This window comes from Brachyhypopomus gauderio, chromosome 12, assembly GCF_052324685.1.
Source record: "Brachyhypopomus gauderio isolate BG-103 chromosome 12, BGAUD_0.2, whole genome shotgun sequence".
Taxonomy (NCBI): domain Eukaryota; kingdom Metazoa; phylum Chordata; class Actinopteri; order Gymnotiformes; family Hypopomidae; genus Brachyhypopomus; species Brachyhypopomus gauderio.
In genome coordinates, this window is record NC_135222.1 from 8,093,135 (window position 1) to 8,118,172 (window position 25,038).

A 25,038-nucleotide genomic window follows, 5' to 3' on the forward strand; every position below is an offset into this window, starting at 1 on the left:
ATACCTTAGTTCCACAATCGTGTTGTTTCTTTACGGACCAAATCATGTGCAGCGCTTCCGATTGTTTGCTCCAGTTTCCCGGTAAACGCCTGCGCGTCCTGCTACGCTGTCTTGGTTAACAGTTTTATTAAAACATTAGGAAATTGCCGAAGGTATGATTTATGTCATTCTGATTACCTCAAAATAGTGAATCTGATTTTGGTTCACAGAACTTTATTTTAGGCGAACATGCTATTTTAAAGCAGTTATAGGTGACAGATGTGTGCGGTTAAGTTAAGTATATGTTTGACATGGGCGTCTTCCGAGTCCCCATTCCGAGTAGTTCCCATTACTGTAGTTCATTCTAGATATGATTCATGTAGTGTTTTCCTTTCCCGAACGAGTCCCACCCATCCTCATCTCCACCCTGTCTAATCGCAGTGTGGTATCAGATGAAGATCATAGAGCAGGAGCGGGGCCAGGTGTCCCCGGAGGTCCCCGAGGACGCAGTGGGAAGGCGGGTGTCCTGCGAGGGGCAGCGAGCCACTGTGCGATACGTCGGAACGGTTCCCCCAACAACAGGTGTGATCGATGTCGCACTTTGCACGAATCATATTAGCGTGTGGTTTTTTCTATTCACTTTGTTTGTTGTAATACATGTTTTTAAGGTTTGTGGCTTGGTGTGGAGTGGGACAACCCAGACAGAGGCAAACACGATGGACGCCATGAAGGGGTTCGATATTTCACATGCAGGTAGTGATCCTGGTTAGTGACTACTGTCGCGGAAATTTGAACCGTAATGGTGAGCAAGAACAGTCAGCAGCAGTTGGATATGGTATTAAAGTAAAATAGAAAGTTTATTAAAGACAAAAGATAGAGAAATAGAAGGGTGGATAGATCCAGAGATCTCCGTTACACACACTCAAGAGCGTCGGCAAGAGAGAGCTGCCCCCCACCCCCTCACAGACCACAGTTTTATATTATTCTGCTACATACACTTCTGTGACATGTGACATCACCCCTCCCCTGCCAGGGTCCTCGGGCCAAGGTCTCCTTGTTCTTCCGGTTCGCCAGGCATCAGACACGTCAGATATACTAACATTCTGACATCTGAAGCCCTAATCAACAGGCCTGAGACCTTCAGGACTGTCTGTCTTCAACTCACAACGAGTACTACTAGAAAGAGGAGAGAGAGAGAGAGAGAGAGAGACTACAGGACTGCAGAGCATACACTGATCAAAGTGACCTAGGCCTGACATATGTTTAATATACCTTAATAAAGTGATTTCCTTTCCAATTATTACTAATAGTGGTCAATACATACATGAATACTGATGAATATGATTACAGACCAAATGTAAATTTTGCCCCGACATTACTCGTTACAGAAGTGGGTGAGACCAATTTGGGTCAGACAGAGAGAACATGTGTATTTGATTACAAAACTGGTCATAGGTTAGCATAGTATGGTCATGTATGTGTGTGTGTTTGTTGATTCCTGTCTCACAAGGCACCCAACAGGAGGGTCTTTTGTTCGACCTAAAAAAAGTAGCTTTGGGATGGACTTTCTGACAGCAGTGAAACATCGTTATGAGATGGGTCTGGACCAGGCTATTGGAAACGAGGTGATGATCTCCACCAAGACTGTGAAAATGGTTGGCTTTGAGTCGATTGTGGAAAAACAGAGGCAAGTACAAGACCTCATATGTGGATATTGCACAGAATACAAATCGAATAAACAACTATCTTGTAGAGTGTAGGTGAGATTCTTGCAACTAAACTTTGACATTTGATGGTCAGATGTATAAACAAAAAGAGCACCCAAAGGGTGTGTTGAGTGTTGACTGCATTCATGCATGCTGCCGTCTTGAAACAGATCCTCATCAATGTGTTTTTATTTCAGAGTGGAAAATCTAACGGAGATAGCTCTCACAGACTGTGAAGTGTCTGGTCCAGGCCCTGAAAATGAAATCAGGGAAAATACGCCCAGTATCCTTTTCAGGGCAAAGATCATCTTCCAGAAAAGCGTTTTATTGAGTTATATGTGGTTGTTAGTATGGCTGTGGAATTCTCCTATAACACTGTTTCTAAGATGCCATTTCTGTGGATCTCTCTGGAAGTCTTCTGAGCTCCTGGGAGACTGTGGCAGCCATAACCGAGCAGCTAGAAGAACTGCAGATACTTTTCCTGAAGTAAGCATCCACCCACTCATCCACCCACCCATCCAACCACCCATCCAGTTTATTCATTCAGTCGTCACCTATCTGATCCTCAGTCCATTTACTCATTCATCTTTATTTCATTCAGGCATTTCAGTGGTAATACCAATATCGGGGTCCTGTGTGAAGCACTATTCTCAGCAGGTGTAGGTTAGGCTTGCTGGCTCCGGTGTCACTGTAACACTACTTGGCTCTCAGATTGCTTTATTCGTTTTCCTTCATAGCCATAATCGACTGAGGATCACTTTGAACCCTTCCAGCCTCAGCCATGCCTTCTCCAAAATAAGAGTCTTGTCTCTCAACAGCTGTGCTGTCACCTGGCCTCAGGTAGGGGGCCACAAAAACACACCCGCTCAGTGTGATACATTTATTGTTGTTTCAGCTCGGTCACCTATAAAATACCTCCATGACACGTAAAATAAATGACCCATCTGCTGACTTATGTGTTGCATTTAAGGATAGAGGGTTTAAATACATGAATAGATATGTCTTATTCTCTTAATGTTGACCGAGATGTCTCTCTTTTGCTTCACTCTTTCTATTGACTTTGACAGGTGCTCCAGTGCGCCACCATGTGGCCAAAAATAGAAGAGCTTTTTCTAAATGATAACAACATCACAGAATTAGAGAGGTGAGTTGATGCAGGAACTTTTTTAATTAATGAATTTTTGCCTATGGCAGATTGTTTCCTGCCTGTTAGACTGATATCACTGGTACAGGGATTCAGACACTGCCATTAAAAGAATCTTTTGTTGTGTCTTTCCAGGCCAGTAGATGTGTTGCAGGGTTTGAAGGTTCTGGACTTGTCCAACAATAATTTAGTCCAGGAGAGTTTACCAGAAATATCAAATCTGTCCAGGTAAAATCAATATATTCAAAATCTATTTAAAAACTTTGATCTAGCATAATGGTTTACATATACTGTACATATACTGTAGCCCAGTAGCGAACCGTGACCATTATACCTGGGCCCGCTTTAGATGTCGATTGTCCTAAAGAATATTTTTAGGGCATAGAGGGCCCTGACGGTTCCCCACTGCTGTAGCCTATATATAAAATCATACATACATACATATATCTTTTTGTGAAAGCACAGGTTGGAAACACTGAACCTCTCCAGTGCAGGACTTTCTGTCATCCACTTCAGTGATGCGTTGCCAGGTAACAGAATACACAGAACCTCTAGAGATGCAACAGAATTCACAGCACCGTGTTGGCCATGTTGATCAGTGTTTACATTCGGGGAATTGGAGATGCGCAGTAATACCTACATTCTTTTAGTATAAACATGATGAGGATAAGCAAAAAAACACTGATATGATTTTGAAGAGGTTTTTCCTAAAAAAAAATAGGTGTAGGCAAAATGACTTTAAAGGTTTAATGGGTGGAGGTGGTTCAGCCATTTTATTGGATAAAGCTAATAGCAAATTCCTGGTTAAATGCACAATAATGCTTAATGTAATCTATACCATTTAAAGTGTATTATGCACTATTTAAATGCATGAATGGTTTTAAATGGGTTCAACTGGCTTCAGCACATTATCCCTGCACTTCCTGGCTTTTTTGCTGCATTCTTACAAATTGAGTTCATGTCCAATAATACGTCTTTAAAATTATGTAGGCACCAAGACAGCAATGTTCCCAGCACTGAGGATCCTCTTGCTGGATGACAATAAAATTACTGAGGTAAGAACCTTTCGAAACAGAGCTGTGAAATAGCATGTGGCTCACTGGAGCAGAACAGCCTGTTAAGGCAATTATCTTGAGCAAATGAAACCTATTCGAGCCCTGTCAAAGAGTTCAGCAAAATACCTTTATTACAAGGTCCACCAGGGAGCCTCTCTTCACAAACTGGAATGTTCCGGTTCCCACTGGCTCAGTGGTCACATGCATGATTATTTTGTAAAATAAGTAAAACAGGTTTAAAGGTTTAATGGCAGTACCTTCCCTCCGCAAAAGGTTTGCCAGAAAAGGAACTCACTGGACCAGTAAAGCATTAACTTAGCAAAATGTAGGAGGTTCAATGAGAACACACACACACAAGCATATTTTTGAAGACAGTTTGATTAAATTAAGTTTTCTTTCTTAGTCCTCTTGGTAGTCTGAACCTGAAAATGTTCCCCTTGCTCTGTCCTTCTCTTCATCTCTCCTGTCTCCACCGTCCTCAGTGGGACGTGATTAATGAGTTGGAGAAGCTGCAGTGCCTGGTGCAGGTGTCCTGTAAGAGGAATCCCCTGATGGAGCTGGAGACCAACCAGGAGACGACCCGCCAGATCCTCATCGCACGCATTGGGCAGCTGGAGACACTTAACAGGAGTCAGGTGTGTGTGTGTGTGTGTGTGTGTGTAAATGTAATCTTTAACAAAGCATTGAGTGAACTCACTGTTAAATATAATGGTACAAAAGCAATTTTGTGGACATGTGGGTTGTGCCAGTGATTATAGTCTCTAAGCCATAAATAATAAATTGACATTTTGTTCGAAATGTTTTGATCACAGTGCCAGTGAATGTGGAGAGTGCTGTAGGTGGTTGTTTTTGAAATATGTATTTAATTCCATAGCCATTAAATACATTTGACAGCTTATTCTTTAAATGTTAATACAACCCTCAGGGGTTGATTTGTGACTGTTGTGTACAAGGTTTAGCACCACAGCTCACAAGCAAAGGTGGTCTCTCTCAGGTCCTGCAGGAGGAGCGCAGAGGTGCTGAGCTGGACTACTGTAAGAAGTTTGGCCGGCAGTGGCTCAACGCCGGAGGCCACAAAGACCCGGACCAGAATCGTCCCAGTGCGGAGTTCCTGACACAGCACCCCCGCTACGTTGCCCTCATCCAGAGTGAGTCAGTGCTGCCACGCCCACCCTGCAGATGCCTCTGTCTCTAACGATCAGCACAGATGTGTGCACTGTGTGTAGATGACGATGTCAAGGTCATGACTGATGACTGCTTGCTCCGCTGTGATTGGTTGTTTCATCAGAGTATGGTGCGCCGGATGAGGACGAGCTGAAAGAGCAGAAGCCTTTTGCCCTGAAAGACCAGCTGCTGAGTGAGTCCCTTCCCCAGCTGTTGAACGCAGCTGTATCTCTTTATCTCGCCTCTATCTTTGAAAAGCTTTACTTCAGAAAATGCTTCTGAGCCTCTCCCTAACCTCTCTCCTGCCTCAGCAATCACGTTTGAGTGTCCCGAGGACGCCAACAGGAAGCCCATTCAGAAGAAGCTACCCGGTAAGTACGACCACCTCCACTTCTTCATTGCTACGTGTGTGGTGGAAGCATCTTCCCAGGTTCCAGGTCCTCTTCAGGATTCACGGCTGACACCCTCTACCTTGCAGGCTCCATGATCGTTCAGAAGGTGAAGGGACTGCTGTACAGGCTCCTGAAGCTTCCCGGAGCCGAGATCCACCTCACCTATACCAGCTCCAAGGTAAAACGGACCCTGACCGTGTTGACATTTTGAGGTACGGGTGTTGAGTGTAATCATTCCCACTTCTCTCCATAGATATGTGGCATTTTGAGGTATTGTTTTCATATCAGCATTAAAAAAGTGTTCAAAAAACAAGATACGGCACTTGTAGGTGCTCGTTCCAGTTGGCTTCAGTCTTTCTGTCACTTGTTTGGCAGATGGAGGGCAGAGAGATCGAGATCAGCAATGACCTAAAGCCCCTGCAGTTCTACTCTGTAGAAGACGGAGACAGGATTCTGGTGCGCTGGTCCTGACTGGGAGGGAGTGGCCCTGTGGGTACCGGAGGGACGCCGCGTGAGCAGATCGCTGTGGAGTGATCCTGCGAATGCTGACGGTGATCAACACAAGCACAGGCCTTATTGGCCTCCATATCTTTTATCCTTGTTGGATCTCATGCTTGCTAGCGCTGACGAGCCTGTGCCGTTTAAGGAGTTAGCCTTACGTTTGTCAGTGAGACGGGTTCCCTGCTTATCATTCAAAGGTGACTGGATTGGAGCTGGTTTTTGCTTTTAGATGCTGTTGCACAGTGTTTTCAAGATTTGACTGCAAAACTCACGGCACGCAACACAAGAGCAATGTTTCGTGCGCTGAAAGGCCACTATAATGTTGGAGCGGCTTAATGCTAATTCATTATCTTAATGCTAATCAAACCCCTCCTACATTGTAGTTGTAGTCATTATAGTCTTTCAATATTGTGTGTTGGAGCAGTATGAACACAGCACGACATCTTAATACCTCTGAATGTACTTGCCATGGGTCAACACTAGATGGCGCTGTACAGGTGATGTAATAAAGAAGCAGTTTGACCAAAAGTACTAATCTTGCTTGTAGTGAATGGGAATAGGCATTCTCACACTTCCTGAACTGGTGGTCACATTAATATGTTTAGTTGAGCTGTCAAACACCAGCCGTGCTTTAACTGAAACCAATCATTAAGGAGCACATGGGTAGTTAGAAACTGAATATATAAACACACATTTGAAAAAAGAGAACTGCATCTTAAAATTTTCTGCTGTCTTGCTGGCCACCTGTTGGACAAACGTGGAGGAAGGACGGTATGAACTCTTCTCTCCTAAATCCTCTAGAGAAGGTTTGTTATGGGATATAGTACGTCGAGTCCCTCCATGTTGTGTTGCGTTAGCCCAGACACAGCGAGCCACCATAATTCTCCTGGAGTTGTTCCTCCAGAATGTAATAGCAGTGAAGGTTGAGCAGCTGTGAAACACCAGCCTGTGCAGATAAGGGAGGGAGAGCTTCACCATTCACCAGCCCAGCTGACCAGCCCCTCCTCCCCCCAAGGACATTACACACCCTGCCGCGAATGGTCCGACCGACGCCCAACTTCTCATAATCCAAACAGCTGCTAAGAATCCATGAAAAAAAAAAAAATTAAAAACAATGTACTCTGGTCTCTTTAAAAAGGTTTTTTTTATTAAACATCTGTACAGAATCTAAATGTTCTTGTGTTTACCACCTCCTCTCCCCAGCTGTGTACACAGTGTATGCATGGAAACCTTATCTGGAGCAAATATTCTGAGTCTGGAGCCCCTGATGGGGGATGAGGTTGTGGGAGGAGCCGGACCAACACTGGCTCAGCCCAGGGGGCGGGGCTAGAGCAGGAAGGGGCGGTCCAGCTGGACCTTTGGGTGTCAACTTTTGTAAACTTGGGTTTTACCTGAAACATTCCAAATAGTGTCTGTATTTTAGCTGTTTATTTACAAAACAAAAAGAAATTTAAGAACTACATTGAAAAATAATTGTAAATATATTTAGTTATGTAAAGATTTAATGTAATAATAATATCCTGCCTGTAACTACCATAGCACTGCCACACTCCGGTTAACTCTCACATACACAACTCTGGGAATTCAACCTTCACTAATTAGTTCCTGTTCATCTCCATGTGAATTACACAAAATAATATGCCACCTTAACATATCCTTTAAGTTTAATTTTGGTATGGAAATGGATTACTGGACATTTTTTAAAATCAGTGTTCAATTGTAGTACATATAGTTAAAATGACTCCCTTTTACCATCTCACCACCCCCCCCCCCCCTCCCTACAGACACACACACACACACACACACACTGCAGTCAACACACAGAGGTTTCTTCTTCGCCTTGGGACTGCTTCACTCTGAGACCACCTTCTCTTGCATTTTACACACGACTCATACCAGTACAGACTAGCGGCTGACTTCACCTCCCCTGACCTCCCTCATTAGCATCACATTTGCAGGATCCCAGAACTTGTGACGTGGGTGGGCGTTCAGTGGTTCATCTGAAATTCATCATATAAAGTTGCGTTTGTGTCCCCCGACTTGAATTGAGCGGCGGCCATCTTGAGGCCCAGGCAACCCTTTCACCCCTTTAAGACGTCACTCCTCCGGCCGCCTCGGTCAGGTGTGCTCAGAAGCTGCGGTCGCTCTCTACGCATGAGCCATCCCTGGCATCGGGGCATCGGCAGGTAAAGCCCCCAGGGCGTGGCAGACACAGGTGGGAACAGCCCCCGTTCCCTCTCGCGCAGTAATTCTCCCCTGCGCACGACGGAAAAAGTGCGGAAATTAACAAATCACGTGTGCGTTGACTACGAGTTAAAACGGTAACGTAGAATATGGCCCCTTATACCAAAGACAAATATTCGCCATGATACAAAATGAGGGAGATGCTTAAAATACACTTCTTGATTGTGGTACTTTGTAGAAAATGTGAAATTTTATAAGTAAATGACATAAAAGTTAAAATGCCAAACCTTGAGGGCATTGTGGGTAGGTGGTGGTGATGCCATATGTGCGTGATCGCTTCTGAGGCAGGAACTCTTCCACCTCCCTCCCTGCCACGCGGTCCACAGCGACCACAGCTTCCCTAGCAACGGGCAGTGCACATAGGGACGTTTGGTGATGCAGTCTCTTTACAGCCATGACCATATGGCTCAACTTTCCAACTTGGTTGATGTACATAATAATCTTAACTCCTAAATTTCACTAAAATTCACTCCTAAATCATTCAATAAATAAAGTGAGTTTTCCCAATGTGTTCTGAGTTGCCAACGTCCATGAAAACCTCCTGGCTCTGCCTGTCTGATACCAACATCCATGAAAACCTCCTAGCTTTGCTCTGATACCAACGTCCATGAATACCTCCTGCAACAATCTCTGCACACCTATGATTCCCCAAGCTGAAAGATCTGTTTCTACAGCTGTATAGTCAAGATACCAAAGCAGGATGAAATCCTGTAGCAAATAATGACTTCAGTGTGAATTGGTGGTCCAGTTTACTTTGAAAAAAGGCGAAAATCCAGGAATACATAGAAGCTAGCTCCGCCTCTGTCAGGGAAACACCCTGTACCCTTGGGAGACGCTGATGTTTTGGTTAAAGTGATTCGGCACGTTGCAGTGTGGACAAACGGAAGTCAGAATACTACTGAAATGCATCTCACTGTTCTTCAATATGCTGCATTTTTAATAAAGCTGTATTGTATCTAGTACCTAACAGACATTTTGCAGTAGTTTTATTTGCTCTCTGCCTCCATACCTTCTCCAGTCGGTGTAGTACAGGTTTCGTCCATAGGAGACGATGGCAAAGGGGTAATGGATTCCATCAAGCACCTTCCTCCTCAGGTGAGTGTATGGATCGATACACTCCACCTTGCGTGTGCCTATAGCAGTGTTCAAAAGCAGTATTATACATTGTAATGATTTTATTTGATGTAGCACTTTAAGGTTGAGATAATAATATGAATACATATGTTAATGTAGATAATTCATTCTATCCCAAAAGTAAAATGTAAAAACTACAGTGCAGTTTTGGGATGGACTACACCGATCACGACAGCCTCAACAGATGGAATAGGCACCAGAACCTGCATCTGCCCAGCACAGCAGTCTGGAATAGGGGTCAAAGGCCAATCCATTGGGAAGTTGTAGTTCCTCCCTCACGAGTATGTTCCTGTCTGTGCCATCCATGTTGGACATCTCAATCTTAGGGCTGTCTCTGTTCCAGTCTGTCCAATAAAGACGTCTATACAAATGCAAAGGAGATATTTGTTTTACAATATCCATTACAATAATCTTGAAACCTGGAGTGCTTTGGTTACTAGCACTTTTTACAAAATAATTTAACAGATTAAAAAAAAATCATCATAAGTATCTTTCAGTATATTTCTTAATGGCTGTCAGTTGAAAAAAGTCCCATATATGGGATTCTTTGGCACAGAGATAAATGCCAGTGAAAAGTGTTGGGATCCCCCTGTATACCCGTTGGCAGGATCAGCAATGATGGCTCGTGGGTTTGTGAGGTCTGTATCAAAGAGCACACGGCGATGACGTCCATCCAGTGTGGACACTTCGATACGGTCCAAAATGGAGTCTGTCCAGTACATGTTTCGGGACATGTGGTCGATTGCAATTCCTTCCGGACTTTTAATATCTGTTAGCATGATAGACAGAAGAACATGGAAATAGAAACACGTGATTGTCAATAGCAGAAATAAAATTTCCTGATTTGTATTTCAAATGTTTTATTTTTATTTTTTTAACAGTTCACCCTTTTCCCTAAAACACTTGGTATAGCTCATCTTCTGTTCACCAAACATGAATCAGAAAACATATTGCAATTGTATCAATACGTACTGGAATTGTGATGTACCTTGCAATATGTTAAAACACATTGGTAAATCCTGGATGACATGGTTAAAGACTGACCTGCATTATTATGATGAAAATTAATATTATGATGAAACATTGTTGAATAAAGCAAAAGCCTGAATCTTTAACCCAAATACAGAATGGTCATCTAGAATGGTGTGGAGACTGGTCAGGGAAAAAAGTGATTTGTTAACAAGCTAATTTGCATATGACTGTCCTCTACGACATCAATGCTGCTATTAACAGGGCCGTTTGAGGAAAACATGTAAGAACTGATCCGAGATCAGATGCATTTCAGCCAAACAGCTACTGATGTGTGGGCACCTGAAGTGATGATGGGTGTGGGCAGGCCTCCCTGCATACTGGCCCTGCCGATGGAGGGCTGTGTGATGTCAGTCCAGTACACCATCTTCTCCACACAGTCGTAGGCCACAGCAATCACCACCCTATCCTGCAGATGGCAGATTCAACCACATTTGGAACATCCCATGGGAAACAGGGTAAATATTATTTTTTATAAGTCTATAAGCACTGTAACTGTTGTATAGCCACAAGAACCAGCACAGCCCACAGCAGTGTGGCTCACTGGCTGTTGTGAGGCAGCCGCAGGAAATGCTAAGCTAACGTCAAACGTCTATCTGAAGAGCCACGTGTCTGAAAGGGCTCATTCCGGAGTGGGTGTTCCACAGTCACGGAGTAAGAAGGAAGGAAACTCTTTGTCTGCGGGACAGCAGGACTTTAGCAAGAAGGTCTGAAGGCTGACCTCACACTTCCTGTCACTACTGCTCTTCTTTACTGGCGCCAGGCAAAATGCTTAATAACCTGAACAGGAAGTGCACTACTGAACAGAAAGATGTATTCAGTATTCAGAGTGCATTAAGGTCTACCAGATTCAAAACGTGTCCACTTTTCCCACACCGATTTGTTAGTTTATTAAGATACTTCCTGTGAATTGTATGTACTCTAATTGCATGTAGTTTGTTGTGGTCATATGTAGTAATTGCAGGTAGTCTTTACCCGATTGATGGACTGATTGGCTGACTGACTGACCTCTTGTGCCCCCCATAATGAATCATATGTTTAAAAAAATAGTGCAAATGATGCCTGAATATTTTGTATGTATATATAAATGCATATACACTATTTCCTAAGGCATCCATAACAATAAGTAGTATTCATTTGGATAAATAGCATTTGCATCTGCAGTACAGATGTATATTAAAAACATCTGGCCAAAAAAAAACACCCTTTGATCAAAACCAAGTGACGCCTGGTAGATGCCATGCCCACTCCAGACTCTGGATCCAATCGGTTGGCTTCAGAGCAGTATGACCTACAGAACGAGTGCGCCTAAGAAACATGCGTGTTAGTGTACACTACCAGAGAAGGCGGCCCAACATGAATGGAAGGTTGAATTTAAAAGAATGGAAGGTTGCGCCGCATAGCCGTTGAACTCTTGGGTCCTGTGGCTAACTCACTGGAAGATGTAGCATAGTCTTAGCCTCCGCTTTCCTCATGCTGTTGCCGTCCAATGGAATGTGGTCGATTTTGCCACTCTGGGCAAACAGGATATTAGTGCCAGGAGCCAGTGGGCTGACTTCAGGACTGGGGGTGGGGCCAACAATGGGAGGATCCACCGGCTGTTCAAAACCTAGAGACGCGCAGCAAAGGTCCGAATGTATTATGACCATCTTACACACCCAGACTGACATCGTTTTCTTTGCTACTGCTCTCGTTTTGGAAACCAGGCTTTGTCAAAGTTGCATGCAAATCTCCAACTACTCTGTTGCCTGAACCAGATTCATTGGTCTTGTTATCCTTACAGTGGGACATTATTACACCAGAGAACCACTGCAAGTCTTCGTATCTAGCAGGTGTGTTTTGAGCCTGCACTTACACATGGGTCTGCTGCCGGGCCCAGTTCTGCTGCCGGGGATTTCCTGGCCGTGGGAGTCCACGCACCAGCACTGCCCTGTGCTGGCATGACACTGCATGGGCTCATAAGCTCCGTAGCCGTCACACGTGGGCACGTACGGACTCCCCACGGGACGTGGGCGGGAGCCGAAGGCCAACGCTTCCTCTCTGTGTCGCTCACATCTGGTTTTCTCATGCTCTGAAGCACGCACACACACACACACACACACACACACACACACACACACACACACACACACACACACACACACACACATGAAGATGCTGGAAGTAACGCCACCCCAGACGCTGTGACACTGTTTCCAACGTGACAGTCTCAACTACCTACAGCCAAAACCACAGCCGCAATCATTAACGTTGAGCAATATGTGGAAAAGAGGAACAAGGATGTAAAATGACGATGAATTATAATAGTAAATTATTATGGATGGATTATAATAGTATGGATATGGATGGATTATAATAGTAAATTATTATGGATGGGATTATAATATGGATATGGATGGATTATAATAGTTAATTATTATGGATGGGATTATTATAGTAAATTATTACGGACTGGATTATAATAGTATGGATAAGGATGGACTATAATAGAAAATTGTTCCGTAATAAAGATATATGTGAAATACTCAAAATGTGAAAACGATGTCTTTTGTCTCCCCAGTTGCTAGTGGAGAAAACACAAGCTCATTAATCCCCAAGAGCCAATATTCCAGCTTCTTTACCACTCCACAAAGTTATGATATTGCCATGACACGAAGGTCATAATATACCCCAAGTTAAACAAGGTAACAGGCGCACTACGTTTTACAGCATATGAAAGACTAATGTGTAGAGTAGTTACATGACAGAAGCACAAAGATATGTTTGTTGTACAAAGAGCAAAACCATATTTATTTTTAACCCTAGTCACATCCATGACTGGTGGGAAAGGCACTTCCTGTTCGGTTCTTTAGTAGTTCGTCATGTGTTGTATGCTGAAGGGAAGCAGTTGGAAAAAGTGCTGCACTTGGTGAGAGACAGGAGGGGGGGGGCACCGCCTAGTGGATGTTTAGCTGGGGGTGGGGGGAGACACAGCGTAGTGGACGTTCAGCTGATGGGGGGACACAGCGTAGTGGACATTCAGCTGGGGGGGACACAGCATAGTGGACGTTCAGCTGCATGACCTAAGCAGTGCTGGAGCTGGGCCCAGTCCTACTCCCTGTCTCCCTGTCCACACAGAGAATGATCGCAGTGCGGGAGGGGGGTGCAATCTCCAGACAAACCGCTACACAAGAACTTAAATACCTAAACCTGTTGACAGCTGACATGATGTAGTGGTGAGAGAAAATAGTGATTTACTTGTGTTTAGTACCGAGTTATCTTTGTTTAGGATTTGATTGTAACTTTGGATGAATTGTTCCAGACTTGATCTTTTGTGGGTTTTGAGTAACACGGATCAACACTATGAATGGAGTCAAAGCTCTGAATCAAGAACATCTCTGCTCTCTCTTACTGTCACATACATACGACAGACGAAACTTGGGGAGATTCGGTACCCACCAGATTCAGGTGTGCATCTGAAGCCATCGCCATGGAAGCCAGCACGGCACTGGCAGGAGAAGGAGCCCTGTGTGTTGTAGCAGATGGCGTCTCTATGACAATGAGCCGACTGGCACTCATCGATGTCTGTAAAGGACACATGAAGACAGAGAGAAGAGAAAAACTGTGAAAACTGCAAAGATTCTAAAATCATTTCTAAATGTTTCTAAAATAGATGGAAAAAATTTATATAACCAAAAGCAATATCAAACTGATTTGTACAGATACTGTGTATAAGTGTGACTGCAACAAAAATGTTTTACTTCATCGTAACAAACTGCCTTGTAATTCTCAGAAAAACAAACAATAAAAAATAATAAATAATAAAACGTTTAATATCTTAATCTGTATGGGAAAGAATTAAAATGAAAGTAGTAAAAGCAAATCACACCCCTGGAATTCTTCGCATATGATGTTTTCTTATTTCCCTGGATCCCGTCCCATGACACGAAGGCACAAAATCTTCTTCACAACACGGTCATGATTGCAGAGTCTAAACTCACATTGGGCCCAGTCCAGAAGCAGCCGTTACCAAAAAAAAAAACAACACACAAGCGCACAGCTGTGGAGTGTTGGGGTCTGAGTGTTTCCTGTCGTGTTCGGAATGCTTCCTCTCCCACGGGCCCCCGCTGCAGAAAGGAGGAGTATATTACCCACGCAAACCCCCGCGTGCCTCGGGACGCTGTGTTACCGGCCTTATCTGGCCAGAGTTCAGCGGGAGGCCGGAGCACGGGGGCGGGGGGTGTGGGCTGGTGGGGGGCGGGGTCACTACAGCTGACTGAAAAGCATTGCTTTATTACTTTACTCTGATAATAATACAAACTAGTTAACAGCACTTATGCCGGTCTGGGCTGTAGTTTTATTTGTCCAGTTCACACCCGTTTCGAGGGAGAGTTGCATGTCCAATTCATCAATGTTTGAAACCACACTGATTTTTGTCGGGTTGCCCTGCTTTTTTTCAGGTCTATGTTTTGTGTCTTTTTCTGTTTTCAATCACACATCTGACTGAAGTGTGGAGACCAAGAAAGAACCCTTCCTATCTGTTCTACAGCTGGTTGCTGAAATTCACAGTCTCCCACAGACACAGATTTCCTGTATGAGGAACCCAGGTGCGGTTAGGACACAGTACCCTGGCATGCCCGGCCGTCTCCTGAGAAGCCCGGCAGACAGGAGCAGATGTAGGACGAGCCTCCTGTGTAGGTGCAGCGCGCCCTCTCCGCGCCATCACAGTTGTGCGTCCCCCTCTGACAGTGATCTATGGGATGATCCACTTCTACAAGCAAGGAGGATACAGCACTGATCAAAAACAGCTACTCCACATTCGGTCTATTGGTTTTCAGATGCATGGAAAAAAAAATAGATTCTTTCATATTCTTATGAATAATATAATTCATAGAACTTACGGACACAAGTATGACCATCGCTGGCAAACTGGTAGCCCTCCAAACATTCACATCGGAAGGTGCCAGGCTGGTTGTTACAGATAGTGTGAGCCCCACAGATCCCGGGGGATTCTCTACATTCATCAACATCTAAGAGACAGACAACAGCAATTATTTTAAATGAAAAATAGGCATACACATGCTACATTCTCCCAGCTAACACTTTAACCATGATAAACTTTCTCATTAATTTCCACAGAATTTCAAATATTTGAATGAACGCTCACATTCATGTCTTGGAATACTGCGTTCGTCAAACACTGCTTAAATGTTTTAATGTGTACCTGAACCTTCGTAGGGATACACACATGAGAGATTAAACAAAAACTTGCTATGTTATATAAAATCTCTTTTAAGCTGTGTTTAAAAAAAAAAGCTTCCCCTAATGTGATGTCCAATATAGTATATGCAGAGCCAGTAATGTCCTTAAAGTGGAACTTTGTACATTAGCATTTTCTTGCAAGCCCCAAATTCATCAATGTGCATTGTACTGTACATTGAAATGTCTTATAGTTCATCTGCAGAGAATAACATAACCCATATTTCATCCAGAATATGGTACCAGTTATTGAAAACATACAAAAAACATATTTAAAAAAATACTGTTACCAAAACTGTGATGGCATACACGTGAGATGTGCGTGACCTGCAGGGAGGAGGGGGGTGGAGCTCACCATGGCACGTGCGCCCGTCCCCCGTGAATCCTGCGGCACACTGGCATGTGAACTGGTTTCCCTGGCCCGGTCGGCAAGCTGCATTGGTGTCGCATCCGTGTCTCCCAGTGAAACAAGGGTTCTGCTGGGGTGTCCCACCTGAAATAACATCCGTAATCATTTCAAGCCCGTCTGCAAAGGAAATTAACGGGATAACAGGAGATCCTAAAGCTGCAATGCAGTGGATCTTCAGTACCATTTCCAGTCCACTTCCTGTCCCTGAGGTCATATAGATCCTGATGATATTATTGTATATTTATTTTCTTTCAGACAATTCAATATTAACCTAAATGAACATTAAATTAAAGTGCTTCTCACTTTTGTGCGTCATAGGTGGCTGAAATCTGATCGCACCTGAAACGAAACGAGCCGGTCCCGCTGAACAAGCGCTATCATGTGACCTGCCTCCCTGGTGCTGGAAGCAGACATGCCGGCCGGCTACAGGCCAGCTGCTTGCTGCGGTGCCTGTTTGAAGTCTCGACCCCTCCAGGCCTCCATTTGGGAAGCGCCCCATGGCCCTCTGTGGCTTTAAACCCTAGCTGAGTTAGGTCTGCTAACCCCTTGGCCTCCTGACCGCCCTCCCTCAACCGCAACTCTGACCCAAACACGCAGATACCCCCATACACGTGTGTGTTGCATCGCAAAAAAAAAGAGGCGTATACAAACAGGCATGCATGCATGGACACAGACTTGCGTGCATGTGCACACATGCACATTTGGGGTGAAGTAAATGGAAGCCAGATGTTCATTTTTGCAGGCTCCGTGAGAAAAGGTTTTCCTGAGGCTGCCTGCAGAACATCACATTCATTCACAATAAAGGAATCCTTTATTTGTGAGCGCAGACCTAGGCCTAATCCTAGATACACAGGTATGCCTGTACAACGTTGTCCAAGCCCTGATGTACAGGCATCTAAACAATGTTCCTGGCTAATTAGATGGAGATACCAATATATGGTACAAGCTGTATGAAACTCAAAACTCAGACCCACGGCTCATAATTCAGTACGTCACTGCGAGAGCGCAGACCAACGCCAGCTACTCAGACTTTCAGGATGAGGCCAGGCGGACGCTTACTGATGGAGCCGATCTTGTTGCTCATGGCGTAGCGGATGAGCTGGTTGGTGTCATCGTACATGACGAAGACTTGGTCCACGCTGAGCTGCTGGCTGGATGGAACCGAGAGCCCCGTGTCGTCATGGGGACATCCCTGGAAGCTGATGCTCTGCCTCCACAAGTAGGAGCGGGTGTGCACGGACCCGTCGACAAGACTGACCGTGTATTCCCGGGTGGAGGAAGACGTGATCACTAAAAGAGAGAGAGAGAGAGAGAGAGAGAGAGAGAGAGAGAGAGAGAGAGAGAGAGAGAGAGAGAGAGAGAGAAGGAAACAGATGTTTTACTTACAGCTTGCCCATGAGAAAAACATTCAGGCGGTATGTTTTGTGTTACCACCACTGCGGTGAGAGGGGTCTGGCAGGCCCTCAGACCAGCACACTCACGATTGTGGGAGTACTGGTAGATCTCAGAGTAGGGCTCAATCTGGACTGTGGCACCGGATGGCACGTGTGGGATCCTCCCCTCCAGTCGAGTCGTGACCACCAGGTGATCATGCTCATCGATCCCTTTGAACTCCTGGCTGATGGTCAGCTTCTCGCCGCCTGGCTGGAAGGTGACTTCAGCTTGCCGGGTGAACACCCCTCCTGCGGAGAGAGGCGTGCAGACCCGGAACGTTAGAATTTAAAGCACGATGCTAAGCATGTGCTTCCACTTCAAAGGAGCCCTAGTTCTGGGGAATGATGAGTCAGCAGGAAGTAATGTGCTAGAACAACATTTGAAAGGGGAGCTTTGTGCACAGAGTAGAGGAGACTACAATGAACTCACAGACATCATTCATGTGAGCCATACAGCATTGAGAAATAAGAAGACTTCAGTGCAGAAATACTTGGTCTTTTCTGTCCACTGTTAATGACAAAGTTTAAAATGGACAGGATGGGTGTTAGATTTTGGTTTTCAGATTTTTCTTATATGACGTGTGCTATGGTTATGATGCCATTTGAATCTATACAAACAATGAGTGCAATCATTTTCACATTGTGAACAGCACTTTTTTTTCCAAACAGTGACATTTAGAACTGCACAGAATGATGTATCGAACTGTTAGACTGAAGTATAAAACTGCACAGACTGATATATGGATCTGTACATACTAATATATGGATCTGTACAGACTAATATATGGATCTGTACAGGCTGATATATGGATCTGTACAGGCTGATATATATAGTCTACATTCTCCTCTTACCGATGATACTGAAGCCATTTTCATATCCCGGCTGCTCTAGGGCAAAGGCCCAGCCGATCACCCCGCCTAGGGATGCCAGGGGTTGGAGGGAGGGTCCAATGTTGCTGGGGATGGTGCTGATGGCCACATATGCCCGGCCGTCATTGGCTACCACGTACGAGTGCAAGTCATTATTGGCGAACTCCACCGGAGACGTCATGTTGCCAACGTAGATTTGACCACTGACTTTCCCGTTCATCCTCTGGGGCTTGCCTGCGTGATCGGAAAAACAGGTAATCTCTCCATAAAACACAGCATGATCCCAGCCCACCAAAGGACATTGTAATGGAAAGAATGGACCAAATCTATGGAAGTCTATAGATAAACGCTATGGACGTCTGTGGAAGTCTATGGACATTTTTGGAAGATAAATGCAGTGTTGAGATGAGCCTACCCTCAGCAACACAGTCCTTCCCGTTGCCATAAAAGCCAGGTTTACAATGGCAGCAGTAGCCACTGGCATAATCTCTGCAGTCCGCAAAATGAGAGCACTTTTGTCTGTTGTTGGAACACGTCTCATAGTAGGAAAACACTGCAAAAACGAGGATAACAAAGATGACCAAAAAACATGAATGCCAGCAGAGTAAATGCACCAGAGTTGCATAGTAAAAGCACAGAGTATGTTAACATACAGCAATATAACCAGCTTATGCTGCTTCTCACCATTCACATTTAGGTCTTCTTCTGGCTCATCCACAATGACCACCTGGGGGTAGACTGGCTGTGAGTGGGGGGGATGCGGGCGGCTTCCTCGGGGATTGGTGTCTTGGGCTTGCATCTCTGGCCTGGGGTGGTGTACAGGTGCCGGTTGCCAATCTAAAGAGGGAGTGTCTGGAGAGGGTGCTTCTGGAAGGGGGGTTTCTTGATCGTAAGGTGGATAATCTTCGGTTGGGTCACTTTCAGAGATTTTGGACTCTGGAACCTCAGAGACATAAGGGTCCGTGATGCCCCGTTCTGTTGCGGTGACCCTGCCAGGTACGATGGCACTATTGGGAGCAGGAGTGCCAATCTCGTACACCCATAAACCACTCTTGCCTGAATTAGTGAGTCTGAGGGGACAGTTCAGTGTTACCATAAAACCTTCAAATTACCAGACAATCAAAATTGCATAGGATGCATGAATGAAGCATGTGAACACTTACTCTGTGAGGTCTTTGACTGACTCCTCGTCATCAGAGGTAATGCGATGGTAAGGTCCCTGGGTGCTACTCCAAGTGAACCAGCCCTTAATCGCACCCTTGCTAAAGCCAGCCTCAACAGGCTCACTCACACCATTTATGGGTGTGGAGAAGAACTGAATATCATCTTTTGGGTAGAGCAGGATGGCATAGCTGGTCTTCGCCATGGATGTTAAGACAAGCTGGAAAGTGTTTCTCTGCAAGAGGCCATAAGGATTTCATTATATCCTGTACAACAAGAACCTAACTGACACAAGCAAAAGGTATATTTTTGAATGCGAAATAGATTCGCAGACAATGTGTCTGTTGTCGATCAAATCCAGGTACGCTGGTGTGTTCTTTCGCCAAAAAATGGACCTTACACTTTTCTTATTACATACAGAGAAACTTGCCTGTTTGACACTTCCATCTCCTCGTTCTGGAGCCCCGTGGGTAGCCATATTATCCCATGTCACGATGACAGCGTGTGTGGGCTCCACCTCATCCTCGTTTGGAAAAGCCTGCCCAATCTGCTCGGTGATCTTCTGCAACACGTCCGGATTGGTGTCCTGCCTGAAAGAGACCTTCCCTATCCCATCGCTGGTGTCCAGGTCCCCAAGGAAAGCTGCTATGACGCCGAAGCTGGCAGGCATATTCCCCAAATACTCTGACTCCTCCAGGGGTTGAGCCACAGACACAAAGCCATTGGTATTGACCTGCAGAGCAAACACAGTGCTAGGAAGCATGAGTCTTTCTTCCAGGAGCAGTGGGCAGACTGAATACAAGGAGCGACTCTCTGTGTCACAGAACTACATTCTGGAAAGGTTGCCCAGAAGGATCAGTTAAGAGCTACATCTCCTAAAGATCCTCGAGCTTCCAAGTGTCATCACATGGCCGTCTGTGGTGAGATGATGTGAATAGTGTAAATAGGTTTCCTGCTGAGTACTACCATTTCAAAGGGTTGCCAGTTCTCACCTGTGTTTCCGTGCTTTTTAACTGTGAATGTGGCAATTTGGAGATCAGGGTTATGGACGTTTTTAACACTTCCTGTGTTTACATAAGGGTCTGCATATCAGTGACATACACAGATGTTCAAAAGTCGCAAAATACAAGTCCAAGTCATGAGTGTTTTGACTAGAGCCCAAGCCAAGTCAACAGTCAATACCAAGCTTAGGGACTTAGAAGATGGAAAATAACAATTTTATATATTATGTTGGTAGCTCCTATTGTCCGCCGTCCTCCATTATTGGCCATGCCCACGTACTGGGTGTTTTCTGTGTCTCTTATCGCCAATACCGTAAAAAAGGTAAGCTCCCGTTTTAGAATGACATTTAACTTTAAAACAAGTTTTAAAACAAAATACAAAAAAAAAATCACATGACTTAAGCATGACTTGGACTCGAATCGCTCACTCAAGTGGCCATCACTGGTGATATGACAAGTGCCACTTGCCGACAGGGTATTACATGGCATGCTTTTAGAAAATGCAAGAGAGAATCTAACGATAGTACATAATATAATATCATCCTTAGTCCTTGACCATCAAACAATGAAGAAAGTTTCACACCACCCCAGCAATAATGAGCATTCTCTTGGCTCTTGGCACTAGTCGAGTAAATAAACAAGCTCACCGATTTTGCAAGCACCATTAGACATCATTATTAACATTAAGCCAACGTGCATGAAAGAAATTCAGCAATCAGTCTCCACACCAAATACTTCCAAAAATAGAAAGCTAAATAAAAGTCTCAGAACACAGTAAATTAAAAGACTGAACACAGTAAAACAAAAGGCTATGAATACAGGTAAGTTAAAGACTAAATATAGAAAAGTAAAAGACTGAACACAAAAAAGTTAAAGGCTCTGTACACTGTAAAGTAAAAGGCTCTGAACACAGTAAAGTAAAATACTCCAAACACAGTAAAGTAGAAGGTGTGTGAAGTGATCCTGATTATAGCCTGAGGGACTTTAGCCCTAATCGGCTCTGCTGGTGTGACAGGGGTCTGCTGGCTCCTGCCTGCGAGAACCCTTGTCTACAAACGGAAGTGTGTGAATGACAAAAGCAGCTGTGGAGAACAGCTACCCACACATTGGGAGTTTTTCAGTGGCAGTGTGACAGGGGGAGCTGTACTTTGTGCAGCCTTAGTGAGGCAAATGGCATGAATAAATGGCATAGGGCAGATGGAGGAGAGAAGGAAATCCTCAAGTTGCTTTAGGCAGTGGAACTAACGCGACACACCTTGACCGTGTTCGTCCTCGCCGGGTGTTAAATGTGCAAGCTGTGAAGATATGTGAGGAATCTGGATCATGTCTTAAATAACACCAACTCCATATAACACGCATGCATTGTGGAGGAGGACAGACCAGCATTGGACGTGTCAAAAGACAGGAAAAAGAGGTGGAAGTGTCTGCTTTGTGAGACAAACTTACTAGTTCAGGACTGGCACATGTTCCTTAGATGGCATTCAATCCATAGAACTGTATGTGAGTAAACATTTTATACACTACTCTGAATACACAGAGATTATAACATAAGCCTTTATCTTGGTATTATTCATTGTTACATAACAGCTCCAAATAACAGGAGGGAAGAAACATAGATTGTTACTGACCCTGACCCTGCCAATGGGTCACACACAAGGAATTCACAAATGAACCCCCCTAATCAAACCCCAGCTACTATCGGTAAGCTCTCTGGGGGCCAGGGTGGGGCGGTGAACCTGCATGAATGTGGGGGAGGGCAGGACGTACCAAAACCCTGATGGAGGGGTGTGTAGGCTACAAACTCTACCCTGAAACAAGAAAACCCTGACCCTGAGATAGCTGAGAGACAGACAATAGGGACATTTTTCCACTGATGGTCATTAACCACTATCCATCTCAACACAACACAAACTATCAATCCAAACTAATTTCGAATTCTGCAAAAACACAATATTTTACATGTCATCCAGTACAACAACTACTCTGTGCTGTACATGCAACCCACACAAGTATCATGGACTAAACCTCCTAGACATGAAATTTTAACATGTGTTTTCAGTTGAATTGGTTGGAGAAAACTTCAAGTGGCTTGGTTCACCAATGGAAAATGATTGGCCCTCAAGGAACCGGATGAAGTATGGATGGAGAGCTACCCATCACCTTAGAGAGACGAACAGAAAGCAAAGCCACTAATTATTGGCTTTGATGTATACAAGAAACCCTTAACCTCAGACAAAAGTTCAACCATGCATTCAGTGCCAAAGAATGGCACAAAACGACACAGGGTCGTCTGTCTACACACAACAAAGGCACTTGAGAACCAGCAGGGCTCATCTAAAAGCTGTCTTTGTTCTACGTCCACGTAGCTTCCCCCAGCCAGTGTAGCATGCTTCCCCATGCACATGTAAACACACGGGGTATCAAATCTGATGAAAACCCTAACTGGTCCCAGACTATGTTTGATGCTGTGTACGACCAAACAGACCACACTAGGATCGCCAAGATCAGTCAAAGGCCTGTGAGGCAGCAAGTCAAAATAAATGGCCATACGTGAGCACTCGTTTGAACGTGGCCTGTGAATAGTTCACATGCGGGCTGTATGGGAGATGGAGTTCAGAGATGGTGTTGTAAACACTGTGCGGGGGGAGGGGGAGCATACAGTGAACACACAGGGTCCACACCCCCACCCCCTGAATCACAGGACCCACTCCGCACACACATTATGACTTACGTCAGCATGTACTGCCTGTAACCCAAATAACATACTCCACCTACACATGATGCTGAACAAGTAAGGCATTGGAAATGACCCCCCCCCCCACCCCCCTGAGAAACGGATAGACTTTGTTCTTTTGAGCCAGTTTAGGATCTATTTATACACAGGATCTGTAAACTCACTTAGTCATGATTAGCCCTGAACCATTACTGAATGTGAGTCTCACAGAGTAGTCGAGTCCGTCAAAAAACCCATTCGAGTTTATCTGATTTGCATGATTAAGCTCGCCACCCTGTGCCAAACAATGGATCCAGATGGGATCTCAACACAGGCAGAAGCCTATCTCTCCCAAACAAAGGAAGGGTCACATGAGAACAAGGACGTTAATGAAGATGTTGCATCAGGGCCTGAGGGGTGGGGGTGTTTGTGTATTTGCACTGGAATCAGTCAACAGTGTGAAAAGGCCAATCACAGACTGAATGGTGCCGATGTGATGACGATTAGTGTTGGTACTAAAGCAACAGGTCAGCAGAAAAGTGCATTTGCAGATTGGTTGCAGTGTAGTGGTGGGGTTCTAAATGTGCCGCATATGCAGGGAACACAGGAAAGCAGAAAGGCAGGGCAGAGAGTATTCTCCCACGAAGCTCAGGGTCTAAGACAGACAGCCTCAGCTGTGCTGAAACCACTCCAGTGACTAACCACTCCATCTATGGTCTATGGAGACCAGTGACACAGAATAAATATTTAGGTCTTCCCTTCACGACTGTTTTCCTTTTCCTAGGATTTTTTAAATGCAATACAAACAGGAAGAGGGACAGACACAGTCAAGGAGCGATATGTAGAGAGGGGCTGTACGAATTCCATCGGTCAGATAATGAATTGGCCAGCATTCTATTATAACGCAACAGTCTTCATTCAACACATTATCATGATTTTGCAATTGGGCAAACTTCCCCCATAAACTCATTGGTGTGTAGGTTCATTCTGCAGACTCGAGAGATCAGAGGCCTCACGGTGCAAGTAGTGGGTGATACCTGATCCACAAACATCTGGAGATCTCACGAACCAGCATTAGCTCTCGGTTCACTCACAAATCACATTTTCTGCCTTTGATCAATGCACATGTGAAAGTAATTGACTGCAGTGGATTCTTGTGCATTGCTATGCAAGCTGATGGCAGATATATTTGGGTTTCATAGAGTTTAACAAGTCGTTTCGCCAGTGTTAATAGAACACCTGGAATAACTGATGCTATAAGACCAGCCCAGTTCATGAGATAATCAGGCCTACGCGCTACGCCGCTATTCGGAGAACCGCCTGAAAGGGGTCTGATATTTTAAAGACTTCCAATAACTCATTTATTGCATCACATTGCAGTAACTAATTTATTTCATTAAACAACACTTTTTCATTAAACAACACTTTTAAATGAGTATGAAGTGAAGTACGTGGTCAAATGGATTTTGTAAATAAAAACGAACAATAATACTTACGTAAATTTCTTCAAATGTGCCGTCGAAAAAATACAAAGACTGTTCTAAGATAATTTGCTGAGATACGTCCGTCCCAGGCTCAAGAAATTGATCACCGAATTCAACTCCATAGTCGAAGAGGTCGCTGCGACTCAAGCCCCTCACCGACACTACTAAAACAAGAAGGTGTATCCAAAGAACGCAAGAACGTAAAAAAGAGCCCATCGCTAAAACGTGTTATACATGTGTGTCCAATTTTCCAAATTCACTCTGGGCTTTACTCCTACACAATGAAACTTTACGTCCAGAATAACTGGAGCGCAGGAGCCTTCCAAAAGAAGTTCATTCGATGGGGGAGGGCGAAGTCGAGAGGGGTGGAGGGCAACACCG

At 44.6% G+C, this 25,038-nt stretch overlaps 2 protein-coding genes across 2 annotated transcripts; one reads left to right on the forward strand and one right to left on the reverse strand.

The window, feature by feature from the left end:
- Positions 1–18: 18 nt before the first annotated feature.
- On the forward strand, positions 19–7,107 carry tbce (tubulin folding cofactor E). Its single transcript, XM_077024821.1, has 17 exons — positions 19–152; positions 421–561; positions 648–732; positions 1,490–1,666; positions 1,883–1,968; positions 2,072–2,171; positions 2,423–2,525; positions 2,753–2,829; positions 2,965–3,057; positions 3,295–3,359; positions 3,820–3,884; positions 4,367–4,519; positions 4,879–5,032; positions 5,173–5,241; positions 5,360–5,419; positions 5,527–5,618; positions 5,816–7,107. The coding sequence occupies exons 2-17, from the start codon at positions 432–434 to the stop codon at positions 5,909–5,911; spliced, it is 1,605 nt and encodes a 534-aa protein (XP_076880936.1). The 5' UTR covers positions 19–152; positions 421–431; the 3' UTR covers positions 5,912–7,107.
- Positions 7,069–25,022, reverse strand: nid1a (nidogen 1a). Its single transcript, XM_077024819.1, has 20 exons — positions 24,670–25,022; positions 19,890–20,192; positions 19,462–19,694; positions 18,983–19,368; positions 18,714–18,851; positions 18,281–18,532; positions 17,477–17,677; positions 17,055–17,285; positions 15,942–16,079; positions 15,229–15,357; positions 14,955–15,098; positions 13,787–13,912; positions 12,204–12,419; positions 11,785–11,957; positions 10,631–10,757; positions 9,917–10,088; positions 9,523–9,680; positions 9,195–9,318; positions 8,413–8,525; positions 7,069–8,197 (listed from the first exon to the last, which is right to left on the reverse strand). Exons 1-20 carry the CDS (start codon positions 24,871–24,873, stop codon positions 8,070–8,072), a joined length of 3,696 nt encoding a protein of 1,231 aa, XP_076880934.1. The 5' UTR covers positions 24,874–25,022; the 3' UTR covers positions 7,069–8,069.
- Between the last annotated feature and the right edge of the window lie 16 nt (positions 25,023–25,038).

Coding starts and splice junctions, on each gene's coding strand:
- tbce (XM_077024821.1), top strand. CDS start 432: ATGAAGATCATAGAGCAGGAGCGGGGCCAGGTGTCCCCGGAGGTCCCC. Junction 2,830..2,964: donor AACATCACAGAATTAGAGAG/GTGAGTTGATGC, acceptor GTGTCTTTCCAG/GCCAGTAGATGTGTTGCAGG. Junction 5,420..5,526: donor CATTCAGAAGAAGCTACCCG/GTAAGTACGACC, acceptor TCTACCTTGCAG/GCTCCATGATCGTTCAGAAG.
- nid1a (XM_077024819.1), bottom strand. CDS start 24,873: ATGGGCTCTTTTTTACGTTCTTGCGTTCTTTGGATACACCTTCTTGTT. Junction 17,678..18,280: donor AAATGGCTTCAGTATCATCG/GTAAGAGGAGAA, acceptor CTCTCTCCGCAG/GAGGGGTGTTCACCCGGCAA. Junction 9,681..9,916: donor ATTGCTGATCCTGCCAACGG/GTATACAGGGGG, acceptor GCATTTGTATAG/ACGTCTTTATTGGACAGACT.